This window comes from Ranitomeya variabilis, chromosome 5, assembly GCF_051348905.1.
Source record: "Ranitomeya variabilis isolate aRanVar5 chromosome 5, aRanVar5.hap1, whole genome shotgun sequence".
In the NCBI taxonomy this organism is placed as follows: Eukaryota; Metazoa; Chordata; class Amphibia; order Anura; family Dendrobatidae; genus Ranitomeya; species Ranitomeya variabilis.
In genome coordinates this window covers 181,630,972-181,651,581 of record NC_135236.1, presented here as the reverse complement: position 1 = coordinate 181,651,581, position 20,610 = coordinate 181,630,972, and the positions used below count along the sequence as shown (strand labels likewise).

The 20,610-nt window shown below is 50.4% G+C and overlaps 1 protein-coding gene across 2 annotated transcripts in view; it reads right to left on the bottom strand.

Moving 5' to 3' along the window:
- CRTC3 (CREB regulated transcription coactivator 3) overlaps window positions 1-2,237 on the bottom strand; it is a 172,948-nt gene extending 170,711 nt beyond the window's left edge. Inside the window, exon 1 of one of the 2 annotated variants that reach the window (XM_077263614.1) lies at window positions 1,577-2,237. In XM_077263614.1, the coding sequence (XP_077119729.1) occupies window positions 1,577-1,708 (132 nt within the window). In that variant the 5' untranslated portion in view covers window positions 1,709-2,237. The remainder of the gene's footprint in view (window positions 1-1,576) is intronic. The other variant, XM_077263613.1, reaches the window with a different exon arrangement.
- Window positions 2,238-20,610: the final 18,373 nt, after the last annotated feature.

Here is a 20,610-nt window from a genome sequence, read left to right as displayed (position 1 = left end):
TGAGACTGAACTTGGGCTATCCGCTCTGCAGATATAACTAGGTCATGAAAATCATCACCAGCAGCCTAAGCACATTGTAAACTGATGCTGGATCCTACCGGCCCTTTAAATATTTAGGCTTTTAGCCTGGGAGAGGCATCTTTGATATTAGGTTTAGGGTCCTACTAGAGAGAGGTCGCCTGGTCGTGCAAGTGTATTCTATCTAGCAGTAACGCCGTCCACACGGCACATATTCAGTGTGTGCACATGTTGGTGCCTTTACAGCCCGCCGTACCCTGACAGCCAACGCTCCGTACGACGCACCCCGACAGCCAACGTTCCGTACAACGCACCGCGACAGCCAACACTCCACCCCAACAGCCAACGCTCTGTACAACGCACCCCAACATCCAAAGACCCGTACAACACACCTCAACAGCCAACGCTCCGTACACTACACCTCAACAGCCAACGCTCCGTACACTACACCTCAACAGCCAACGCTCCGTATTGTGCACCCCGACAGCCAACGCTCCGTTCAACACACCCTCGACAGCCAACGCTCCGTACACTACACCCCGACAGCCAACGCTCCGTACACTACACCCCGACAGCCAACGCTCCGTACACTACACCCCGACAGCCAACGCTCCGTACTATGCACCCCGACAGCCAACGCTCCGCACACTACAACCCGACAAAGACCCATACAACACACCCCGACAGCTAACCCTCCGTACACTACACCTCAACAGCCAACGCTCGATACACTACACCTCAGCAGCCAACGCTCCGTACAGTGCACCTCGACAGCCAACGCTCCGTACACTACACCCCGACAGCCAACGCTCCATACACTACACCCCGACAGCCAACGCTCCATACACTACACCCCGACAGCCAACGCTCCATACACTACACCCCGACAGCCAACGCTCCGTACACTACACCCCGACAGCCAACGCTCCGTACACTACACCCCGACAGCCAACGCTCCATACACTACACCCCGACAGCCAACGCTCCATACACTACACCCCGACAGCCAACGCTCCATACACTACACCCCGACAGCCAACGCTCCGTACAACGCACCCCGACAGCCAACGCTCCGTACACTACACCCCGACAGCCAACGCTCCGTACAACGCACCCCGACAGCCAACGCTCCATACACTACACCCCGACAGCCAACGCTCCATACACTACACCCCGACAGCCAACGCTCCATACACTACACCCCGACAGCCAACGCTCCGTACAACGCACCCCGACAGCCAACGCTCCGTACGAAACACCCCGACAGCCAAAGGGAACACGCAGTAATGGCCCCTATGTAACCTTGGTCTTGGGCAGAGACGGAATATAGGGGCTGGCGGACACAACTACTGGAGCTTCGCAGATCTGTCAGGACATGCTGGGAGTTATAGTCCCCAGCATCTGGTGACGACCTGCTCGGAGACTCCGGAGCTGCAGGAGGCGCCACTGACATAATGACACATAAGACGCAGTCACTATTGGGACCGATCATCCTTAGCGATCGCGTCGTGTGAGAATCGCGCGGTCTGTGGCCGATGTCGGCTGTCAGGCTGCTCACCCGGGACACGGTCAGGTCGGTCATCAGCTCGTCGAAGGCCCGCGTCTCCTCGGCCTGCTTCTGGTTGTGCAGAGCGATCTTCTCGCTGAACTTCCTCGGGTTGGAGCCGCTGGAGGCCTGGGACGCAGCCATGTCGCAGGCCTCAGCTCTGACTACGAGAAGTGGGGAAAAGTCCGAGGTGTCCGGGCTCGTACAGTCCCCGCGGGACCGCTGCGGCTCAGCCTGTCATGGGGTCCGAGCTGCTGCCCCCTTCCGGAGGATCAGTAGAGGCCCGGCCTGACGCCGGAGGGACGAGAGAAGGCCATACGGGAGGGGCTGGGGTACAGGCGGGCGACACACTCAGCGACCCTCCCTCTTTCCGCTTCTTCCGGCCCGATGTCAACAAAACGTCGTGTAAACTCCCAGCGTCCGTCGCATGCAAAGTTCAGGCCGCCTGCTGACAAGTGCGGAGCTCCGGCCTGCTGCACCGCCCACTATCAGGACCCGCCCCATGCTGCCGCACCGCCCACTGTCGGGACACGCCCACACGATGATACACCACCCACTATCAGGACCCGCCCCTGTGCTGCTGCACCGCCCACTGTCAGGACCTGCCTCTTTGCGGGTGCACTGCCCTCTATTGAGCCACTCCCCATACTGGCGCACCGCCCGCTACCATGCCACGCCCCCATACTTGGTACCCTAGCCATAGAACAACCGCTTTAACGACTGGTCCCCGCCCACAAAACAATGCCTCCTGTGAGTATTACCACGCCCACACAGTGCCGCCCCTTGTGTCCGGCGCTTCGCTTACATGAGCTGCCCATCCCGCCCACACATCGCTAATATTCCCGCTCCCCGCCCTGTACACGCCTACTCAGTGTTAACTCCTCCCCTACACGCCCAGGTAGAAGCCGCTCCGACCTCTACTTGCAGTTTCCATAGGTTGATCATGTCGCATGTTCCCATCGCACACGGCGGAGCCCGGGCACTACGGGGCGTACGGTGATAGAGATCCGGCAGAGTACGGAGCCGGGCCGCGCCAGTATACCGGGTACCGTCACCGGCTGTGTGCAGTGTCCTGGTACTGTGGGACGTGTCGGTATAATGCCGGGCATTGCATGCTCCGAGCGGACCCGGAAATATGAAAGGGATCCGTTATCGGGCAGAAGGGCCTAATGCGGGACCGAAGGCAAAGCGCCGCGCACATAACGGAGCTGTACCGGGCGTCCTTGGCTCCTGTACAGTAAACTATGTGTAACCGTTCAACACTTTCAATTCTCTCCTCCGTCCCCACTTATCTCAGCTGAAGACTTTGCCTCATTTTTCAAGCAGTAGATAACATCAGAGACAGTTTTGGTCAACAACCCCCAGAGCCCTTCCTCCTGACTTCCCAGCCCTCCACCTCCAAAACCAACTTCTCCACCATTACAGAAGATCAACTCTCCACTCTACTCTCAAGATCCCATCTCACCACCTGTGCACCTGACCCAATCCCATCCCACCTCATCCCAAACCTCACCACAGTCTTCATCCCAACCCTAACCCATCTCTTCAACCTATCACTAACAACTGGTGTTTTCCCCTCAAGCTTTAAACATGCCTCCATCACACCTATCCTCAAAAAGCCCTCTCTTGACCCATCCTCTGTATCTAGCTATCGCCCTATATCATTTATCCCTTACGCCTCCAAACTACTGGAACAACACGTCCATCTTGAACTGTCCTCCCATCTCTCTTCTTGCTCCCTCTTTGACCGCTTACAATCAGGCTTCCGGTCACACCACTCTACTGAAACTGCCCTAACTAAGGTCACCAATAACCTATTAACTGCCAGGAGCAAGCGACACTACTCTGTCCTCCTCCTCGACCTGTCGGCTGCCTTTGACACAGTGGACCATTCCCTGTTGCTGCCTGCGGACCCTCTCATCCCTTGGCATCACAGACATGGCCCTATCCTAGATCTCATACCTAACAGACCGGACATTCAGCGTCTCCCACTTACACACCACCTCCTCACCTCGCCCCCTATCTGTCGGAGTCCCACAAGGTTCAGTCCTTGGGCCCCTGCTCTTCTCCATTTACACCTTTGGCCTGGGACAGCTCATAGAATCTCATGGCTTTCAGTATCACCTCTATGCTGATGACACACAGATCTACATCTCTGGACCAGATATCACCACCCTACTAACCAGAATCCCTCAATGTCTGTCCACTATTTCATCCTTCTTCTCCGCTAGATTTCTGAAACTTAACATGGACAAAACAGAATTCATCATCTTTCCCCCATCTCACGCGACCCCCCCAACGAACCTATCCATTACAGTGCATGGCTGCCCACTCTCCCCAGTCCCACAAGCTCGCTGCCTCGGGGTAATCCTTGACGCTGATCTCTCCTTCAAACCACATATCCAAGCCCTTTCCACTTCCTGCCGACTTCAACTCCAAAATATTTCACGGGTCCGTACATTCCTAAACCAAGAATCTGCAATAACCCTAGTCCATGCCCTCATCATCTCCCACCTCGACTACTGCAACCTCCTGCTATGTGGCCTCCCCTCTAACACTCTCACATCCCTCCAATCTATTCTAAACTCCGCTGCCCATCTAATCCACCTGTCCCCCCGCTATTCCCCGGCCTCTCCCCTCTGTCAATCCCTTCACTGGCTCCCTATTACCCAGAGACTCCAGTACAAAAGCCTAACCATGACATACAAAGCCATCCACAACCTGTCTCCTCCATACATCTGTGACCTCGTCTCCCAGTACTTTCCTGCACGCAACCTCCGATCCTCACAAGATCACCTTCTCTACTCCCCTCTTCTCTCCTCTTCCCACAATCGCATACAAGATTTCTCTCACACATCACCCCTACTCTGAAACTCTCTGCCACAACATATCAGACTCTCACCTAGCATCGAAACCTTCAAAAAGAGCCTGAAGACCTACCTCTTCCGACAAGCCTACAACCTGCAGTAACCACCGATCGACCAAACCGCTGCACGACCAGCTCTATCCTCACCTACTGTATCCTCACCCATCCTTTGTAGATTGTGAGCCTTCGCAGGCAGGGTCCTCTCTCCTCCTGTACCAGTTATGACTTGTATTGTTTAAGAATATTGTACTTGTTTTTATTATGTATACCCCTCCCCTCACATGTAAAGCGCCATGGAATAAATGGCGCTATAATAATAAATACCCGTATTTTCCGGCATATAAGACGAATGGGCGTATAAGACGACCCCCCAACTTTTCCAGTTAAAATATAAAATCTTCTTAAAAGTCGGGGGTCTTCTTATACGCCGTATGTCGTCTTATAGGGCCGGTGACTAATGTGCCTTTTTTTGGGGGGGGGGAGTGGTCCTGATGACGAAGAGGGGGCATCTCACAGGAAAGTGTGAGTGGAGTATCCCCCATTACCTCATTGTAGCTGCAGTGTGGGGTGCTGGGGAGCGGCGGCGGCCACCGCCCCACAGCACAGCACCCATGCGGCACAAAGAGGAGCAGCAGCTGCCGCCTCTCCCCAGCACAGAGACCCCATGCTGCAGCTACAATGAGGTAAGGGGGGGATACTCCACTCACACTTTCCTGTGAGACGCCCCCTCTTCGTCATCGGGACCACTCCCCCCCACCCACCATATACACATTGGTGTCTGCACTCGGCGTACAAGACGGCACCCGGCGTATAAGACGACCCCCGACTTTTAAGAAGATTTTCAGGGGTTAAAAAGTAGTCTTATACGCCAGAAAATACAGTAATAATAATAACCGTAGTGTAAACGCAGGATGAAGTGATACTACTTTGTAGTGTGAATGTGCACACGCTGCGGATGCGCAGCGGTTTCCCATGCATTTACAGCAGAGGTGTCAAACTGCATTCCTCGAGGGCCGCCAACAGGTCATGTTTTCAGGATTTCCTTGTATTGCACAGGTGATAATTTAATCACCTGCACAGAATGATTCCAGCACCTTGTGGAATGCTAAGGAAATCCTGAAAACATGACCTGTTGGCGGCCCTCGAGGAATGCAGTTTGACACCTCTGATTTACAGTACCATGTAAAGCTATGGGAAATTAAATCCGCAGTGCACATGCGGAAAAAAACGTGCAGAAACGCAGCGGTTTATTTTCCGCAGCATGTCAATTATTTGTGCGGAATCCGCAGCGGTTTTTCACCTGCTCCAATAGGAAACTGCAGGTGAAAAACCGCAGCGGAAACCGCAATAAAAACCGCGATAAATCCGCAGTAAAAACCGCAGCGGTTTTGCACTGCGGATTTATCAAAACCGCTGCGGAAAATTTCGCAATGGAATCCGCAGCGTGTGCACATGGCCTTAGGCTATGTGCACACGTTGCGGATTAGGCTTAGGAATTTCTGGTGCGGATTCTGTCTCTCCTGGCAGAAAACGTACCTGCGGATTTGTCGTGGTTTTTGTGCGGTTCCGCAGCGTTTTTTGTGCATTTTTTCTGCGGTTTTCTTGCGGATTTGCTGCGGTTTTTACCCCTGCGGTTTTCTATAATGGAGTGGGTACAAAAACGCTGCGGATTCACAAAAAAGAAGTGACATGCTACTTCTTTTAATCCGCAGCGTTTCCGCTCCAATAGAAATCTGCAGGTGTAAACCCGCAGCGGAAACAGTAATAGAAACCGCGATAAATCCGCAGTAAAAACTGCAGCGGTTTTGCACTGCGGATTTATCAAAACCGCAGGGGAAAATTCCGCAATGGAATCCGCAGCGTGTGCACATGGCGATGTGCACACGTTGCGGATTCTCCCGCGGATCTGCAGCAGTTTCCCATGCGGTGTACAGTACCATGTAAACCTGTGGAAAACCAAATCCACTGTGCACATGAACATGAAAAAAAGTGTAGGAACGCAGCGTTGTTTTTTCCGCAGCATGTCAATTCTTTGTGTGGATCTGCAGCGTTTCTGCACCCATACACTTGCATTGAGTCGGGCACATCCGCAGTTCTGCGGTTTAGCTGCGGGGGAAACGCTGCAGATCGGCAGGAGGGAGTGTGTGGGTGGGGTCTGCGGGCTGTCCGTGGGGGGGTCTGTGGGCTGTCCGGGGCTGCCGTTTGTGTGCGGGGCTGTCCAGGTGTGTGTGTGTGCGGTGCTGTCCGGGTGTGTGTGTGCAGGCTTGTCCTGGTGTGTGTGCGGTGCTGTCCGGGTGTGTGCGGTGCTGTCCCGGTGTGTGCGGGGCTGTCCAGGTGTGTGCGGCTCTGTCCGGGTGTGTGTGCAGAGCTGCCGGGTGTGTGCGTTTGTGTGCGGGGCTGTCCAGGTGTGTGCGGTGCTGTCCGGGTGTGTGTGTGCAGGCTTGTCCTGGTGTGTGTGCGGTGCTGTCCGGGTATGTGCGGTGCTGTCCGGGTGTGTGCGGTGCTGTCCAGGTGTGTGCGGCTCTGTCCGGGTGTGTGCGTTTGTGTGCGGGGCTGTCCAGGTGTGTGCGGCTCTGTCCGGGTGTGTGTGTGGAGCTGCCAGGTGTGTGCGTTTGTGTGCGGGGCTGATCGGGTGTGTGCGGGGCTGTCCAGGTGTGTGTGTGCAGGGCTGTTCAGGTGTGTGTGTGTGCGGTGCTGTCCGGGTGTGTGTGTGCAGGCTTGTCCTGGTGTGTGTGCGGTGCTGTCCGGGTATGTGCGGTGCTGTCCGGGTGTGTGCGGTGCTGTCCCGGTGTGTGCGGGGCTGTCCAGGTGTGTGCGGCTCTGTCCGGGTGTGTGTGCAGAGCTGCCGGGTGTGTGCGTTTGTGTGCGGGGCTGTCCAGGTGTGTGCGGTGCTGTCCGGGTGTGTGTGTGCAGGCTTGTCCTGGTGTGTGTGCGGTGCTGTCCGGGTATGTGCGGTGCTGTCCGGGTGTGTGCGGTGCTGTCCCGGTGTGTGCGGGGCTGTCCAGGTGTGTGCGGCTCTGTCCGGGTGTGTGCGTTTGTGTGCGGGGCTGTCCAGGTGTGTGCGGCTCTGTCCGGGTGTGTGTGTGGAGCTGCCAGGTGTGTGCGTTTGTGTGCGGGGCTGTCCAGGTGTGTGTGTGCAGGGCTGTTCAGGTGTGTGTGTGTGCGGGACTGTCCAGGTGTGTGTGTGCGGGGCTGTCCGGGTGTGTGCGGGGCTGTCCAGGTGTGTGCGGGGCTGTCCGGGTGTGTGTGTGGGGCTGTCCAGGTGTGTGTGTGGGGCTGTCCAGGTATGTGCGGGGCTGTCCGGGTGTGTGTGCGGGGCTGTCCAGGTGTGTGTGTGCAGGGCTGTCCGGGTGTGGGCGGCGCTGTCTGGGGGTGTGTGTGCGCAGGCATCGTCCGATGGGACTACAAGTCCCATCGGGCTATGCCTGCTACAGTGATAGTGATTGACACATTAGCCAATGATGGGACAGTAATAGTCCCATCATCCGGGTAATGTGTTGAATGTTAAAAAAAAAATAAAATACATATACAGTACATACAACACAACATATTACATACAGTACATACAACAGAACTTATAACATACAGTACATACAACATATGGCATACAGTACATACAACATATGACATACAGAACATAAAACAGTACATATAACACACAGAACATACAACAGTATATACAACATAAAACATACAGTACATACAACATATAACATACAGTACATACAACATATAACATGACATACAGTACATACAACTACTGTAGAGATGAGCGGTGTCGAACTGTTCGCCAATTTCAAATTCGAGCTGTTTTGGGCGGTGTTCGAGTCGTTCGTCGAACTCAAACAATTTGCTTGAAATTCGGCTGTTCGAGTTTCTGTTCGATATCTGTTCGTTCACCAAAAGATCTGTGCTGAATAGTGTTGAGCATTCCGATACTGCAAATATCGGGTATCGGCCAATATTCGCTGTATGGAAATTCCGATACCGAGTTCCGATACTTTTGCGATATCAGATACCGGAATCGGAAGTTCCCATAGTGCAATGATGCACTATAATGGAGTGTGGGCGGAGACTGCGTGTCTTTGTGTGCGGGGGGGTTCTGTGCGTGACCGTGGGGGTATGTGCGGGCCTGCCGGGGCTCTGTGCGGGCTGCCGGGGCTCTGTGCGGGCTGCCGGGGGCTCTGTGCGGGCTGCCGGGGGGCTCTGTGCGGGCTGCCTGGGCTCTGTGCGGGCTGCCTGGGCTCTGTGCGGGCTGCCGGGCATCTGTGTGTGCCTGCCAGGGCTCTGTGCGTGACTGCCGGGGCTCTGTGCAGGCTGCCGGGCGTCTGTGCGTGGCTGCAGGGCTCTGTGCGGGCTGCCGGGGGTCTGTGCGTGCCTGCCGTGGGCTCTGTGCGGGCTGCCGGGGCTCTGTGCGGGCTGCCTGGGGGTCTGTGCGTGACTGCCGGGGGCTCTGTGCGGGCTGCCGGGGCTCTGTGTGGGCTGCCGGGGCTCTGTGCGTGCCTGCCGTGGGCTCTGCGCGGGCTGCCGGGGCTCTGTGCGGCCTGTTGGGGGTCTGTACATGACTGCTGGGGGCTCTGTGCGGGCTGCCGGGGCTCTGTGCGGGCTGCCGGGGGTCTGTGCGTGACTGCCGAGTGCTCTGTGCGGGCTGCCGGGACTCTGTGCGGGCTGCCGGGGGTCTGTGCGTGACTGCCGTGGGCTCTGTGCGGGCTGCCGGGGGCTCTGTGCGGGCTGCCGGGGGCTCTGTGCGGGCTGCCGGGGCTCTGTGCGGGCTATTCATACAGACATACAGTACATTAAACATAGATTACATACTCACCATTACTTGTCACTTTTTTCCATGAAGCCAGTGTCATCTATAAAAAAGATTAAAATAACAAACAACCAATATACTCCCTGTCCGCAGAAATCCACGAGTGTCCCACGACGATCTCCCGTGGAGAACGGCAGCATCAGCTGATGCGACCGCTCTCCTGGGGCTCCAGGAACACAATGACGGGAGGAAGGTATCCTTCCGTACTGTATTCCTCCGCCGCTGTAAAAAAATAGTCCCTAGTCTCACTTTTGGCATTGCTGTGTGAGAAATTTTCCCACGCAGCAATTGCCATAAAGTGAGACTTTGAACTATAGTAACCTCAGTGATGCACTGCAGGAGCCATTTTCTCCTGTCAGTGTGTCACTGAGGGTCCTATAGAGCAGTGACATCACCCGATGTCACTGTTCTATAGGGGAGATCGTCGTGGGACACTCATTATTAATTGGACTTCGACGGACAGGTAGTATACGGTTTATTATTTTACGTTTTTTGCAGGTGCTGAAGTATGGTAAGTATGGTTAAATGAAGAATATTAAAATACTTTTTTCCTAATGTGTGGGTGTTTTATTAACCCTTTATTACTACTGGATTAATAATGGATAGGCGTCTTATTGACGCCTCTCCGTTATTAACCTGGCTTAATGTCACCTTACAATAGCAAGGCTACAAATATTGGCCCCCGGCCGTCGGCTTTCCCCCCTGGCGCAGAAAATTGCGCGGGAGCCCACGCCGTTTTTTTCCATTTTTCTTTAAAAAAAAAAAACGCTCATTAAGGCCTCTTTTATACCTGCGTCAGTACGGGTCCGTCTCTATGCGTCGGGTCGACGTACCGACGCACGTTGTGAAATTTGTGCGCGGCGTGGGCAGCGGCTGCAGTTTTTCAACGCATCCGCTGCCCATTCTGAAGTCAAGGGAGGAGAGGGCGGAGTTTCGGCCGCGCATGCGCGGTAGAAGATGGCGGACGCGGCGGACAAAAAAAGTTCACTTGAACGTTTTTTCGTGCCGACGGTCCGCCAAAACACAACGGACCCGTTGCACGACGGACGCGATGTGTGGCCATCCGTCGCTAATACAAGTCTATGGGTAAAAACGCATCCTGCGAGCACATTTGCAGGATCCATTTTTTTCTGCTAGATCCATTTTTTCTCATAGAGTTGTATTAGCGCCGGATTGCGCCTGATGGCCACACGTTTCATCCGGTTTTTGCCGGATCTGTCAAAAAAAGCTGTTTCCGCCGGACAGAAAACACATACAGAGAAACAGTTTTTCTGTCCGAGGAAAAAACGCACAGCGACGAATCCGGCAAAAAACGGATGAAACTGAGATGTGAAATGATGAATCCGGCCTCCGAATCCGTTTTTTCATGCATGTTTCCATTCAAATCATGCACATTTTCCGTTTATTTATTTCCAAAAACTGCATCAAAACCGAGCAAAAAACGGAACGAAAACTGCACCAAAACTGCACCAAAAACTGCATAAAAAACAGCACCAAAAATTGCATCAAAAACTGCACCAAAAATCGCATCAAAACTGCACCAAAAACTGCATCAAAAACCACACCAAAACTGCATCAAAACCTGCATCAAAAACCACACCAAAAACCTGCATCAAAAACTGCACCAACAACTGCATCAAAACTGCACCCAAAACTGCACCAAAAACTGCATCAAAAACCTGCATCAAAAACTGCACTAAAAAGTGCATCAAAACTGCACCCAACACTGCACCAAAAACTGCATAAAAAACTGCTCCAAAAACCTGCATCAAAATCTGCACCAGAAACTGCATCAAATACAGCATAAAAAACGCACCAAAAACTGCATCAAAACTGCACAAAAAACCGCACAAAAAACAGCACCAAAAATTGCATCAAAAACTGCACCAAAAACTGCATCAAAACTGCACCAAAAACTGCATCAAAAACCACACCAAAAACTGCATCAAAACCTGCATCAAAAACCGCACCAAAAACCACACCAAAAACCTGCATCAAAAACTGCACCAACAACTGCATCAAAACTGCACCAAAAACTGCATCAAAAACCACTAAAAAGTGCATCAAAACTGCACCAAAAACTGTATCAAAAACCGCACCAAAAACTGCATCAAAACTACACCAAAAACTGCATCAAAACAGCACCAAAAACTGCATCACAACTGCACAAAACACTGCATCAAAAAGTGCACCAAAAACTGCATCAAAAACAGCATCAAAAACTGCACCAAAAACTGCATCAAAAACAGCATCAAAAACTGCCGGGGGTCTCTGTGTGACTGCCGGGAGCTCTGTGCAGGCTGCCGGGACTCTGTGCAGGCTGCCGGCGCTCTGTGCGGGCTGTCGGGGCTCTGTGCGTGCCTGCCAGGGGCTCTGTGCGGGCTGCCGAGGCTCTGTGCGGGCTGCCGGGGCTCTGTGCGGGCTGCCGGGGCTCTGTGCGGGCTGCGGGGGATCTGTGGGGGCCTGCCGGGGGCTCTGTGCGAGCTGCCGGGGGCTCTGTACGGGCTGCCGGGGCTCTGTGCGGGCTGCTGGGGCTCTGTGCGGGCTGCCGAGGCTTTGTGCGGGCTGTCGGGGCTCTGTGCGGGCTGCCGGGGCTCTGTGCGGGCTGCCGGGGGTCTGTGCGGGACTCCCGGGGGCTCTGTGTGGGCTGCTGGGGGTCTGTGCGTGCCTGCCGGGGGCTCTGTTGTGAATTCCGCTCTTGGGCTCCCTCCGGTGGTTATAAGCAGCATTTTTGTGAATTCTGCTCTTGGGCTCCCTCCTGTGGTTTTGAGTGGTGTGGCTGCTTCTTGGATTTAGCATCAGCAGCTGTTCTCACTGATCGTCTTTCTGGCTCGGCTATATTAGTCTGGCTTTATCCCTAATTCAATGCCAGTTGTCAATTGTTGAGCTTGGAGTCATGGCTCTCTGAGGATTTCCCTGCCACTCTGACCATTTCAGCAAAGCTAAGTCCTTGCTTGTCTTTTTGCAGTTCACTTGTTGTGGACTTTGTTGTTTGGCATTTTCTATGTTTTGCTCATTTGTCCAGCTTATCAGTATGGATCTATTTAGCTAAGCTGGAAGCTCTGGGCAGCAGAGTTTGCCCTCCACACCTTTAGTCAGGTGTGGAGATTTTTGCATTTCTCTGCGGTGGACTTTTTCTAGTTTTTATTACTGACCGCACAGTTTTCTGTTCTGTACTAATTCTGTCTAGCTAGTAGTGGCCTCCTTTGCTAAATCTTGTTTCATACTACGTATGTCATTTCCTTCTCCTCTCACAGTCATTATTTGTGGGGGGCTGTCCTATCCTTTGGGGATTTTCTCTGAGGCAAGATAGCTTTCCTGTTTCTACCTTTAGGGGTAGCTAGTTCTCCGGATGTGACGAGGTGTCCAGGGAGTGACAGGAACATCCCACGGCTACTGCTAGTGTCTGTGTTAAGATTAGGAACTGCGGTCGGTATAGTTACCACCTGCTCAGAGCTAGTCGCATGTCGCTCCTTAATCACCAGACCATAACAGTACAACTGGCCAAAAATGAGCTGAATGCATCTCAAAAGAAGGAAAAGAAAAAGAGTTCTGAGCCATTTTTTTTTTCTTTAGTCTGTTTTGTCTTTTTCCTTCCTCTTAATCTCTGGGTGATTCAGGATTTGGATGCGGGCATGGATGTTCAGGGGTTGTTTTCTCATGTGGATCAGCTTGCTGCAAGAGTACAGAGTATTCAAGATTATGTTATTCAGACTCCGGCCTTAGAGCCTAGAATTCCTACTCCGGATTTGTTTTACGGGGATAGAACTAAGTTTTTGAACTTTAAAAATAACTGCAAATTGTTTTTTGCTCTGAAACCCCGTTCCTCTGGTGACCCCATTCAGCAAGTAAAAATAGTTATTTCTCTGCTGCGTGGTGACCCTCAGGACTGGGCATTCTCCCTTGAGTCAGGGGATCCGGCATTGCTTAATGTAGATGCATTTTTTCAATCGCTCGGATTATTGTATGACGAACCTAACTCTGTAGAGCATGCTGAGAAAACCCTGTTGGCCCTGTGTCAGGGTCAGGAAGCGGCAGAATTATACTGCCAGAAATTTAGAAAATGGTCTGTGCTTACTAAATGGAATGAGGATGCTCTGGCAGCAATTTTCAGAAAGGGTCTTTCTGAAGCCCTTAAGGATGTTATGGTGGGGTTCCCCACGCCTGTTGGTTTGAGCGAGTCTATGTCTCTGGCCATTCAGATTGATCGGCGCCTGCGCGAGCGCAAAGTGGTGCACCATATGGCAGCGTCCTCTGAGCAGAGTCCTGAGCCTATGCAATGTGATAGGATTTTGACTAGAGCAGAACAGAGGGGATACAGACGTCAGAATGGGCTGTGTTTTTACTGTGTGGATTCTGCTCATGCTATTTCTGATTGCCCTAAGCGTATTAAGAGGGTCGCTAGTTCTGTTACCATTAGTACTGTGCAGCCTAAGTTTCTCCTGTCTGTGACCCTGATTTGCTCATTGTCATCTTTTTCTATCATGGCATTTGTGGATTCGGGCGCTGCTCTGAACTTAATGGACTTAGAATTCGCTAGGCGCTGTGGTTTTTCTTTGCAGCCTTTGCAGAATCCCATACCCTTAAGGGGTATTGATGCTACACCGTTGGCCAAGAATAAACCTCAGTATTGGACTCAGCTGACTATGTGCATGGCTCCAGCACATCAGGAAGATTGTCGTTTTCTGGTGTTGCATAATTTACATGATGTTGTTGTACTGGGTTTTCCATGGTTACAAGTACACAATCCAGTGCTGGATTGGAAATCAATGTCTGTGACTAGTTGGGGTTGTCAAGGGGTACATAGTGACGTTCCTTTAATGTCAATTTCCTCTTCCCCCTCTTCTGATGTTCCTGAATTTTTGTCAGATTTCCAGGATGTATTTGATGAGCCCAAGTCCAGTTCCCTTCCTCCACATAGGGACTGTGATTGTGCTATTGACTTGATTCCTGGCTGTAAGTTCCCTAAGGGCCGACTTTTCAATCTGTCTGTGCCAGAGCATGCAGCCATGCGGAGCTATGTAAAGGAGACTTTAGAGAAGGGGCATATTCGGCCGTCTTCGTCACCATTGGGAGCAGGATTCTTTTTTGTTGCCAAGAAGGATGGCTCCTTGAGACCCTGTATTGATTATCGTCTTCTTTTTTTTTAACCATTCAGATTTTTATTGAGTAATAAGAGCAAAGTACACATACAGGTAAAAAGGGAGGGGAAATAAAAAGGGAAGGGTGAGTTTGCAACACAGAGATCACGTCCATATGAGAAGTCATCTATACATGAAATTAGACCAGACAGGAAAGAATAATACACTGATTATCATAGTTAACAACACCATTAATGCGAGACAGTAGATGCAGGGAGTTCTGGAGATGAGATAAAAGGGGAAGAGACCCAAGGGTCCCACCAAGTAAGTACTTTATTCCTTTTAGAGAGACTGTCAGCAGTAATTGACTCATAGCTAAAGTGAAGGTTGATTTTAGCGAGTAGCTCAGAATTGGAGGGGACAGATGGGGATTTCCAATGTTTTGCAATACAAAGCCTAGCAGCAACTAGGATGTTGGATATAATGGGTTGCAGGGAAGATGGGAAGTCTATCAGTGAAATACCTAGAACCGCCAAAGGGCCGGTTAGGGTAACAGGAATTTGGGTTACTTCCGAAAGGATAACTTCAACCTGGCGCCAAAAAAGTTGTATACGGGGGCAACTCCACCACACATGAGCAAGCGAACCATTAAAGTTACAGTTTCTCCAGCACAGGGGAGAAGTTGTAGGGTAGAATTTTGCTAATTTGGCTGGAACGAGATACCACAGAAGTTGGATTTTTTTAGACTGTTCCAGGTGCCCAAGACATGAAGAGAATTTGGAGGGGTGTTGCATGGCCAAACTCCAGTCCTCACAAGAGGCATCAAACGAGAGGGCAGCCTCCCAGGTGTACATAAAAGAGAGCCTATCTGAGAAGTCATGGGAAAGAAGTGCTCTATAAATAATTGAGATACCATGGGCTACCCAAGTATTAGGTCTAAAAAACCTCTGAACCGGAGTTTCCTCTCCCAGGGGGGACGCGGGTACCCCAAACAAATTTGGGCGCTTCACAAAACTCCGAATCTCAAAAAATATTGAAAAAAGGCCTTAGGAGGGACATTATACCGGGCCAAAAGGTCTGCAAAAGACCTTAGATCGGGTCCATCATAGAGGTCGATAATATGGTCAATCCCGCAAGCCTCCCAAGTGGAAAGAGACAGGCCCTCCACCACCCCCTCCAGAGCCCGGATAGAGACATAATTAAATAAAAATGGGAAATGCACAGGGCATGACTTTGCCCAAGTTTTAGAAGCCGAAACGATTGTTTTAAGAAGGGGGGGCCAATTGGGTGGACGGAGCAGGCAGAGTTCAAGAAGGAATCTGAGGGATCCCTTAGGTGCAAATTGCGATTCAATGTTGAACCATTGGAGAGAGGAATTCCCCTCCCACCAAATTTTAAGAGGATCTAAGATAGCGGCTATGTGGTACAAATGAATTTTGGGAACTCCCAGACCTCCCCTGGAATACGGGAGAGACATTATTGATCGCTTTATTCTGTGAGGTTTATTGTGCCAAATAAAACGATCAATAGCTGATTGAAAGGCTGAAAGGTACTTAGAGGGAATGGAAAGAGGGAGACATCTAAAAAGATATATAAGTTTCGGTAGAATTAACATTTTAGTGGTTTGAATTCTGGCCATCCATGACAGCTGAGAGCTAGGAAAGCGGTCTAATTCTTTTTTAATTTCAAGAAGAGTTGACTCACAGTTAGTACGGACTATGTTTTTTAAATGTGTGATTTGTATACCCAAATAAGTAAAACCAAGGGGTGACCAAATAAAAGGATATTTAGATTGAATTTGGAGTTGAAGAGAGGGAGAAATAAACAGGGGAAAAATTGTAGATTTAGTTAAGTTGAGCTTATAATAAGAGGCTTCTGCAAATTGAGAGAGAATAGAGGATATTGCAGCCAGCGAACCAAGGGGAGCAGAACAGGACAAAACCACATCATCTGCGTAGAGGCCAATTTTATGTTCTTGATTACCCACTGGAATGCCCCTAATGTCTGAGCATTGTCTCACCACAGCCGCCAGCGGCTCCATGACAAGAGCAAAGATGATGGGAGAGAGGGGGCAACCCTGTCGCGTTCCGTTAGAAATAGAGAAAACACGGGAATTAAAACCAGCAGAACGGACAGAGGCACAGGGGTTAGAGTATAAAGCCATAATGGCTGAAAAGATCTGGCCAACAATACCAAACTTATGTAGAGTGGCAGCGATATAACCCCAGTGCACTCTGTCGAACGCTTTCTCCGCGTCGAGGGACAAAAACACAGAGGGCAGCCTCCCCCTCTCCACGACATCAAGGAGATCGATAAGACGTCTTGTGCCGTCCCTCGTCTGCCTACCTGGAACAAAGCCAACCTGATCTGCATGAATTAAGGAGGGGAGGACCGACATTAACCTATTGGCCCAGACCTTAGCATAGATTTTGATATCACAGTTAAGGAGGGCAATGGGGCGAAAATTGCCAGGGGAGGTCGTAGGCTTCCCAGGTTTAGGTAAAGTCGAAATACATGCCTCCAATCCCTCCTTCACGACAGAGCCAGTTGATCGCCAATAATTAAATAAATGTAAAAGGTAAGGAGATAGTATAGTAAGAAACTGAGAATAGTAAGAAAAGGAGAATCCGTCCGGACCGGGGGCCGACCGTTTTTTGGCTTCTTTAATTATTAGGGAGATTTCAGAGGCCTCGACAGGAGCGTTGAGAAGGGACAGTTGCTCTGAATTTAATGTTGGTAGATCTGCCCTGTTCAGGAAAGCAGCAATCGAGGCCTGGGAAGGCTGGGGAGTACCCGGGTCTGAGTTGAGATTATATAGGGAGGCATAATATGAGGCAAATTCTTCAGCAATATGAATTGGGTTGTGGATACGGGCGCCATCTGGCTTGTGAAGGTAGGGAATTTTAGATTGGGCCTCTTTTTTTTTGACCCGTTTAGCAAGTAACGTACCAGCTCTATCCCCCATAGAATAGAATTTAGCTCTGGTTTTCTTTAACGAGTTCTCTACCCTGTGAAGGAGAAGCTGTCGGAGATGGAGGCGTGCCGCAGACAGGTTAGAAAATAATTGAGCCGAGGGTTGAGCCTTGTGATGAGCCTCTAGACGGGACACCTCAGACAAAGCAGAGTGGAGATTGGCATTATATTTACGTTTGGCTGTTGCAGCCATCTTTATAAAAAGGCCATGTATTACCGCTTTATGGGCAAACCAGAGGGAGTCCTCACGCACATCCGCAGAATCATTAAGGGAAAAAAACTCCTGAAGAGAATGTTCAATTTGTAAAGAATTCGCTTGCTCAGAAAGAAGGTGGGTATTAAGGCGCCAGTGTGAAGGGGGCCTTAATGCAAGAGGATCTTTAAGGGTAATAGACACAGGGGCATGATCAGACCAGGTGATGTTGCCTATAGAGGCCGCAATACAGTGAGGGAGAGCTACATCATCTACCAAAATATAGTCAATTCTGCTATAAGAGGCGTGGCGTGGAGACCAGAATGTGTAGTCTCTTTCATTACAGTGTAGATATCTCCAAATATCATGGAGGTTGTGAGAATTAATTAAGTGAGCTGCCTCGCCTCTAGAAGCAAGATGTGACGAACAATCTAACTCCTTGGAAACTGGAATATTGAAGTCTCCAGCAATTATTTTATGACCATGATGGTATTTACTTAACTCTGAAAAGAAAGCGCCCAAAAATTTAGATTGACCAACATTTGGACCATACACGGAAGCAATGGTGTAGGGAGCATTGTTGATCAGACATAAAATTATAAGAAATCTGCCCGCCGGGTCAGCCATAGAGCTAATTAGTTGAAAGGAGTTAGTTTTGCTAACAAAAATGGCTACCCCAGCCTTCTTGGACTTCCCATTTGCGAAAAATTGGTGCGGATATAAATTAGAATACATTCTAATATTATCTTGTTCCAATAGGTGCGTTTCTTGTAGGCATATAATGTCCTGTTTAGACTTGACCAGCTGGCGCCATACCAGTGACCTCTTACCAGGTGAATTGAGGCCATTAACATTAATGGAATACAACGACACACTCATAATAAAAAATTATAAAAATTGCAAGATATATGACGGCGAATGTGAGACGACTTAATCTATAATGAGATAGTAATCTGAGTTGCAGGGGAGGAGGAAGGAAGGGAAGGGAAACATAGAACCAAATAAACCATAACAAGGGCAAACAGCAAAGGACCATTCAGGGAATTCCTGAGTCCAAGGTGAAAACAAAGAAAACAAATCACCTAAGGGGCAATAAGCTGAGAGGGAGCCACCAGGGGCCAATCTCAGCAAAAGTTAGTAGAAACAACGAGAAGTGAAGTAAAAAGTAGCAAAAAAATTTTTTGCGGGAAAAGGAAAAAAAAAGGAAGAACCTTCTTTCTCCCAACCAGGAGATGTAGGAAATTAGCACATCAGGCAACCTTCCAGTCCGGAATAATACGGCGCCTTCGGGGATGCTTGGAGGATGCAGAGGGGGAGGGGGGACCAGGCGGGTCGAAGCCCCACTGCGCCAGAGTCTTGGCAGCTTGCAACGGGGTTAAACACGTAGTGGTCACACCATCCCTGTGGATGCAGAGCTTGGTGGGAAAACCCCAGCGGTAAATTATGCCTTTATCTCTGAGGATTGTAGTGTAAGGAATAAATTCCCTGCGCAGGGCCAGTGTTCCAGCTGACAGATCCGGGAAAACAGAAATAGCTGCAAAGCGTTCAGGCAAAGATGGCTTGGCTCTCAAGGCTTGCAAAAACTCATCTTTCATTACAAAGAAGTGGATACGAGCAAGTACATCTCTGGGTACCGAAGGGTCTAATCCTGAGGGTTTGGGAATCCGATGTATACGGTCAATTATAATACCTTCTTTAGTGTAGTGAGGAAGTACAATGAGAATAAAGTCTTGAAGGAAGGCTTTAAGATCTTCAGACCCAACTGTTTCAGCAATACCTCTGAGCTTAACATTATTTCGTCTGGATCTATCTTCTAAATCCACAGTTTTAGCCTGAATTTTTGTAGTGATTACTTGCAGATTTTCATGAGCTTCCCAAAGTTCATTATGGGAGGACACCAGTTCCGACATCTTGTTTTCTAAATGGTCAGTCCGGCCTCCCAATTCCTCTACCTCTCCCCTGAGTTCCGCCATCATGGAACGCATGTCTTCTTGCAGGGAGGTCCGGAGATCTCCCAACATTTCTCTGAGGAGCGACGCTGTCACCGGGGAGTCAGGGAGATCCACCGCTGCAGCGCTCGATGCAGAGGACTGAGAGCCTCGGCGCGCAGCCCGGGAGGATCTGGGAGACAGCGGCGCCATCTTGGACCTTTGGGACAGTGGCGGGGACGCCGCAAAGAAGTCCACGATGCGTCTAGTCGGGTCCCCAGCGCCGGTTTTAGATTTCCCCATGAGCTCACAAACCGGTAAGAGAGCGGTGTAGGGGATTGCAAGGAGGAAGGGGCCTTCTGTGTGCCGTTATGAGCCGCTTAAGGAATCCTGGGTACGGAGCTCCCGCACTATGCGACCTGTGCCATCATGCGCCAGGCCACGCCCCACGATTATCGTCTTCTTAATAAGATCACGGTCAAATCCCAATACCCTTTACCTTTGCTCTATGATTTGTTTGCTCGGATTAAGGGGGCTAGTTGGTTTACCAAGATTGACCTTCGAGGGGCATATAATCTTGTTCGTATTAAACAGGGTGACGAATGGAAAACTGCATTTAATACGCCCGAAGGCCATTTTGAATACCTGGTGATGCCTTTCGGGCTTTCTAATGCTCCTTCGGTATTTCAGTCCTTTATGCATGATATTTTCCGCAATTATCTTGACAAATTCTTGATTGTGTATTTGGATGATATTTTGATTTTTTCCAATGATTGGGAGTCTCATGTGAAGCAGGTCAGGATGGTATTCCAGATCCTTCGCGATAATGCTCTATTTGTGAAGGGGTCTAAGTGCCTATTTGGAGTTCAGAAGGTCTCTTTTTGGGGGTTTATTTTTTCTCCTTCGTCTATAGAAATGGATCCTGGTCCAAGCCATTCATGACTGGATTCAACCCACATCTGTGAAGAGCCTTCAGAAATTTTTGGGCTTTGCTAATTTTTATCACCGTTTCATTGCCAACTTCTCTAGTGTGGTTAAACCCCTGACCGATTTGACGAAGAAAGGCGCTGATGTGACTAATTGGTCCTCTGAGGCTGTTGAGGCCTTTCAGGAGCTTAAACGCCGATTTACTTCTGCCCCTGTCTTGCGTCAGCCAGATGTGTCTCTTCCTTTTCAGGTTGAGGTTGACGCT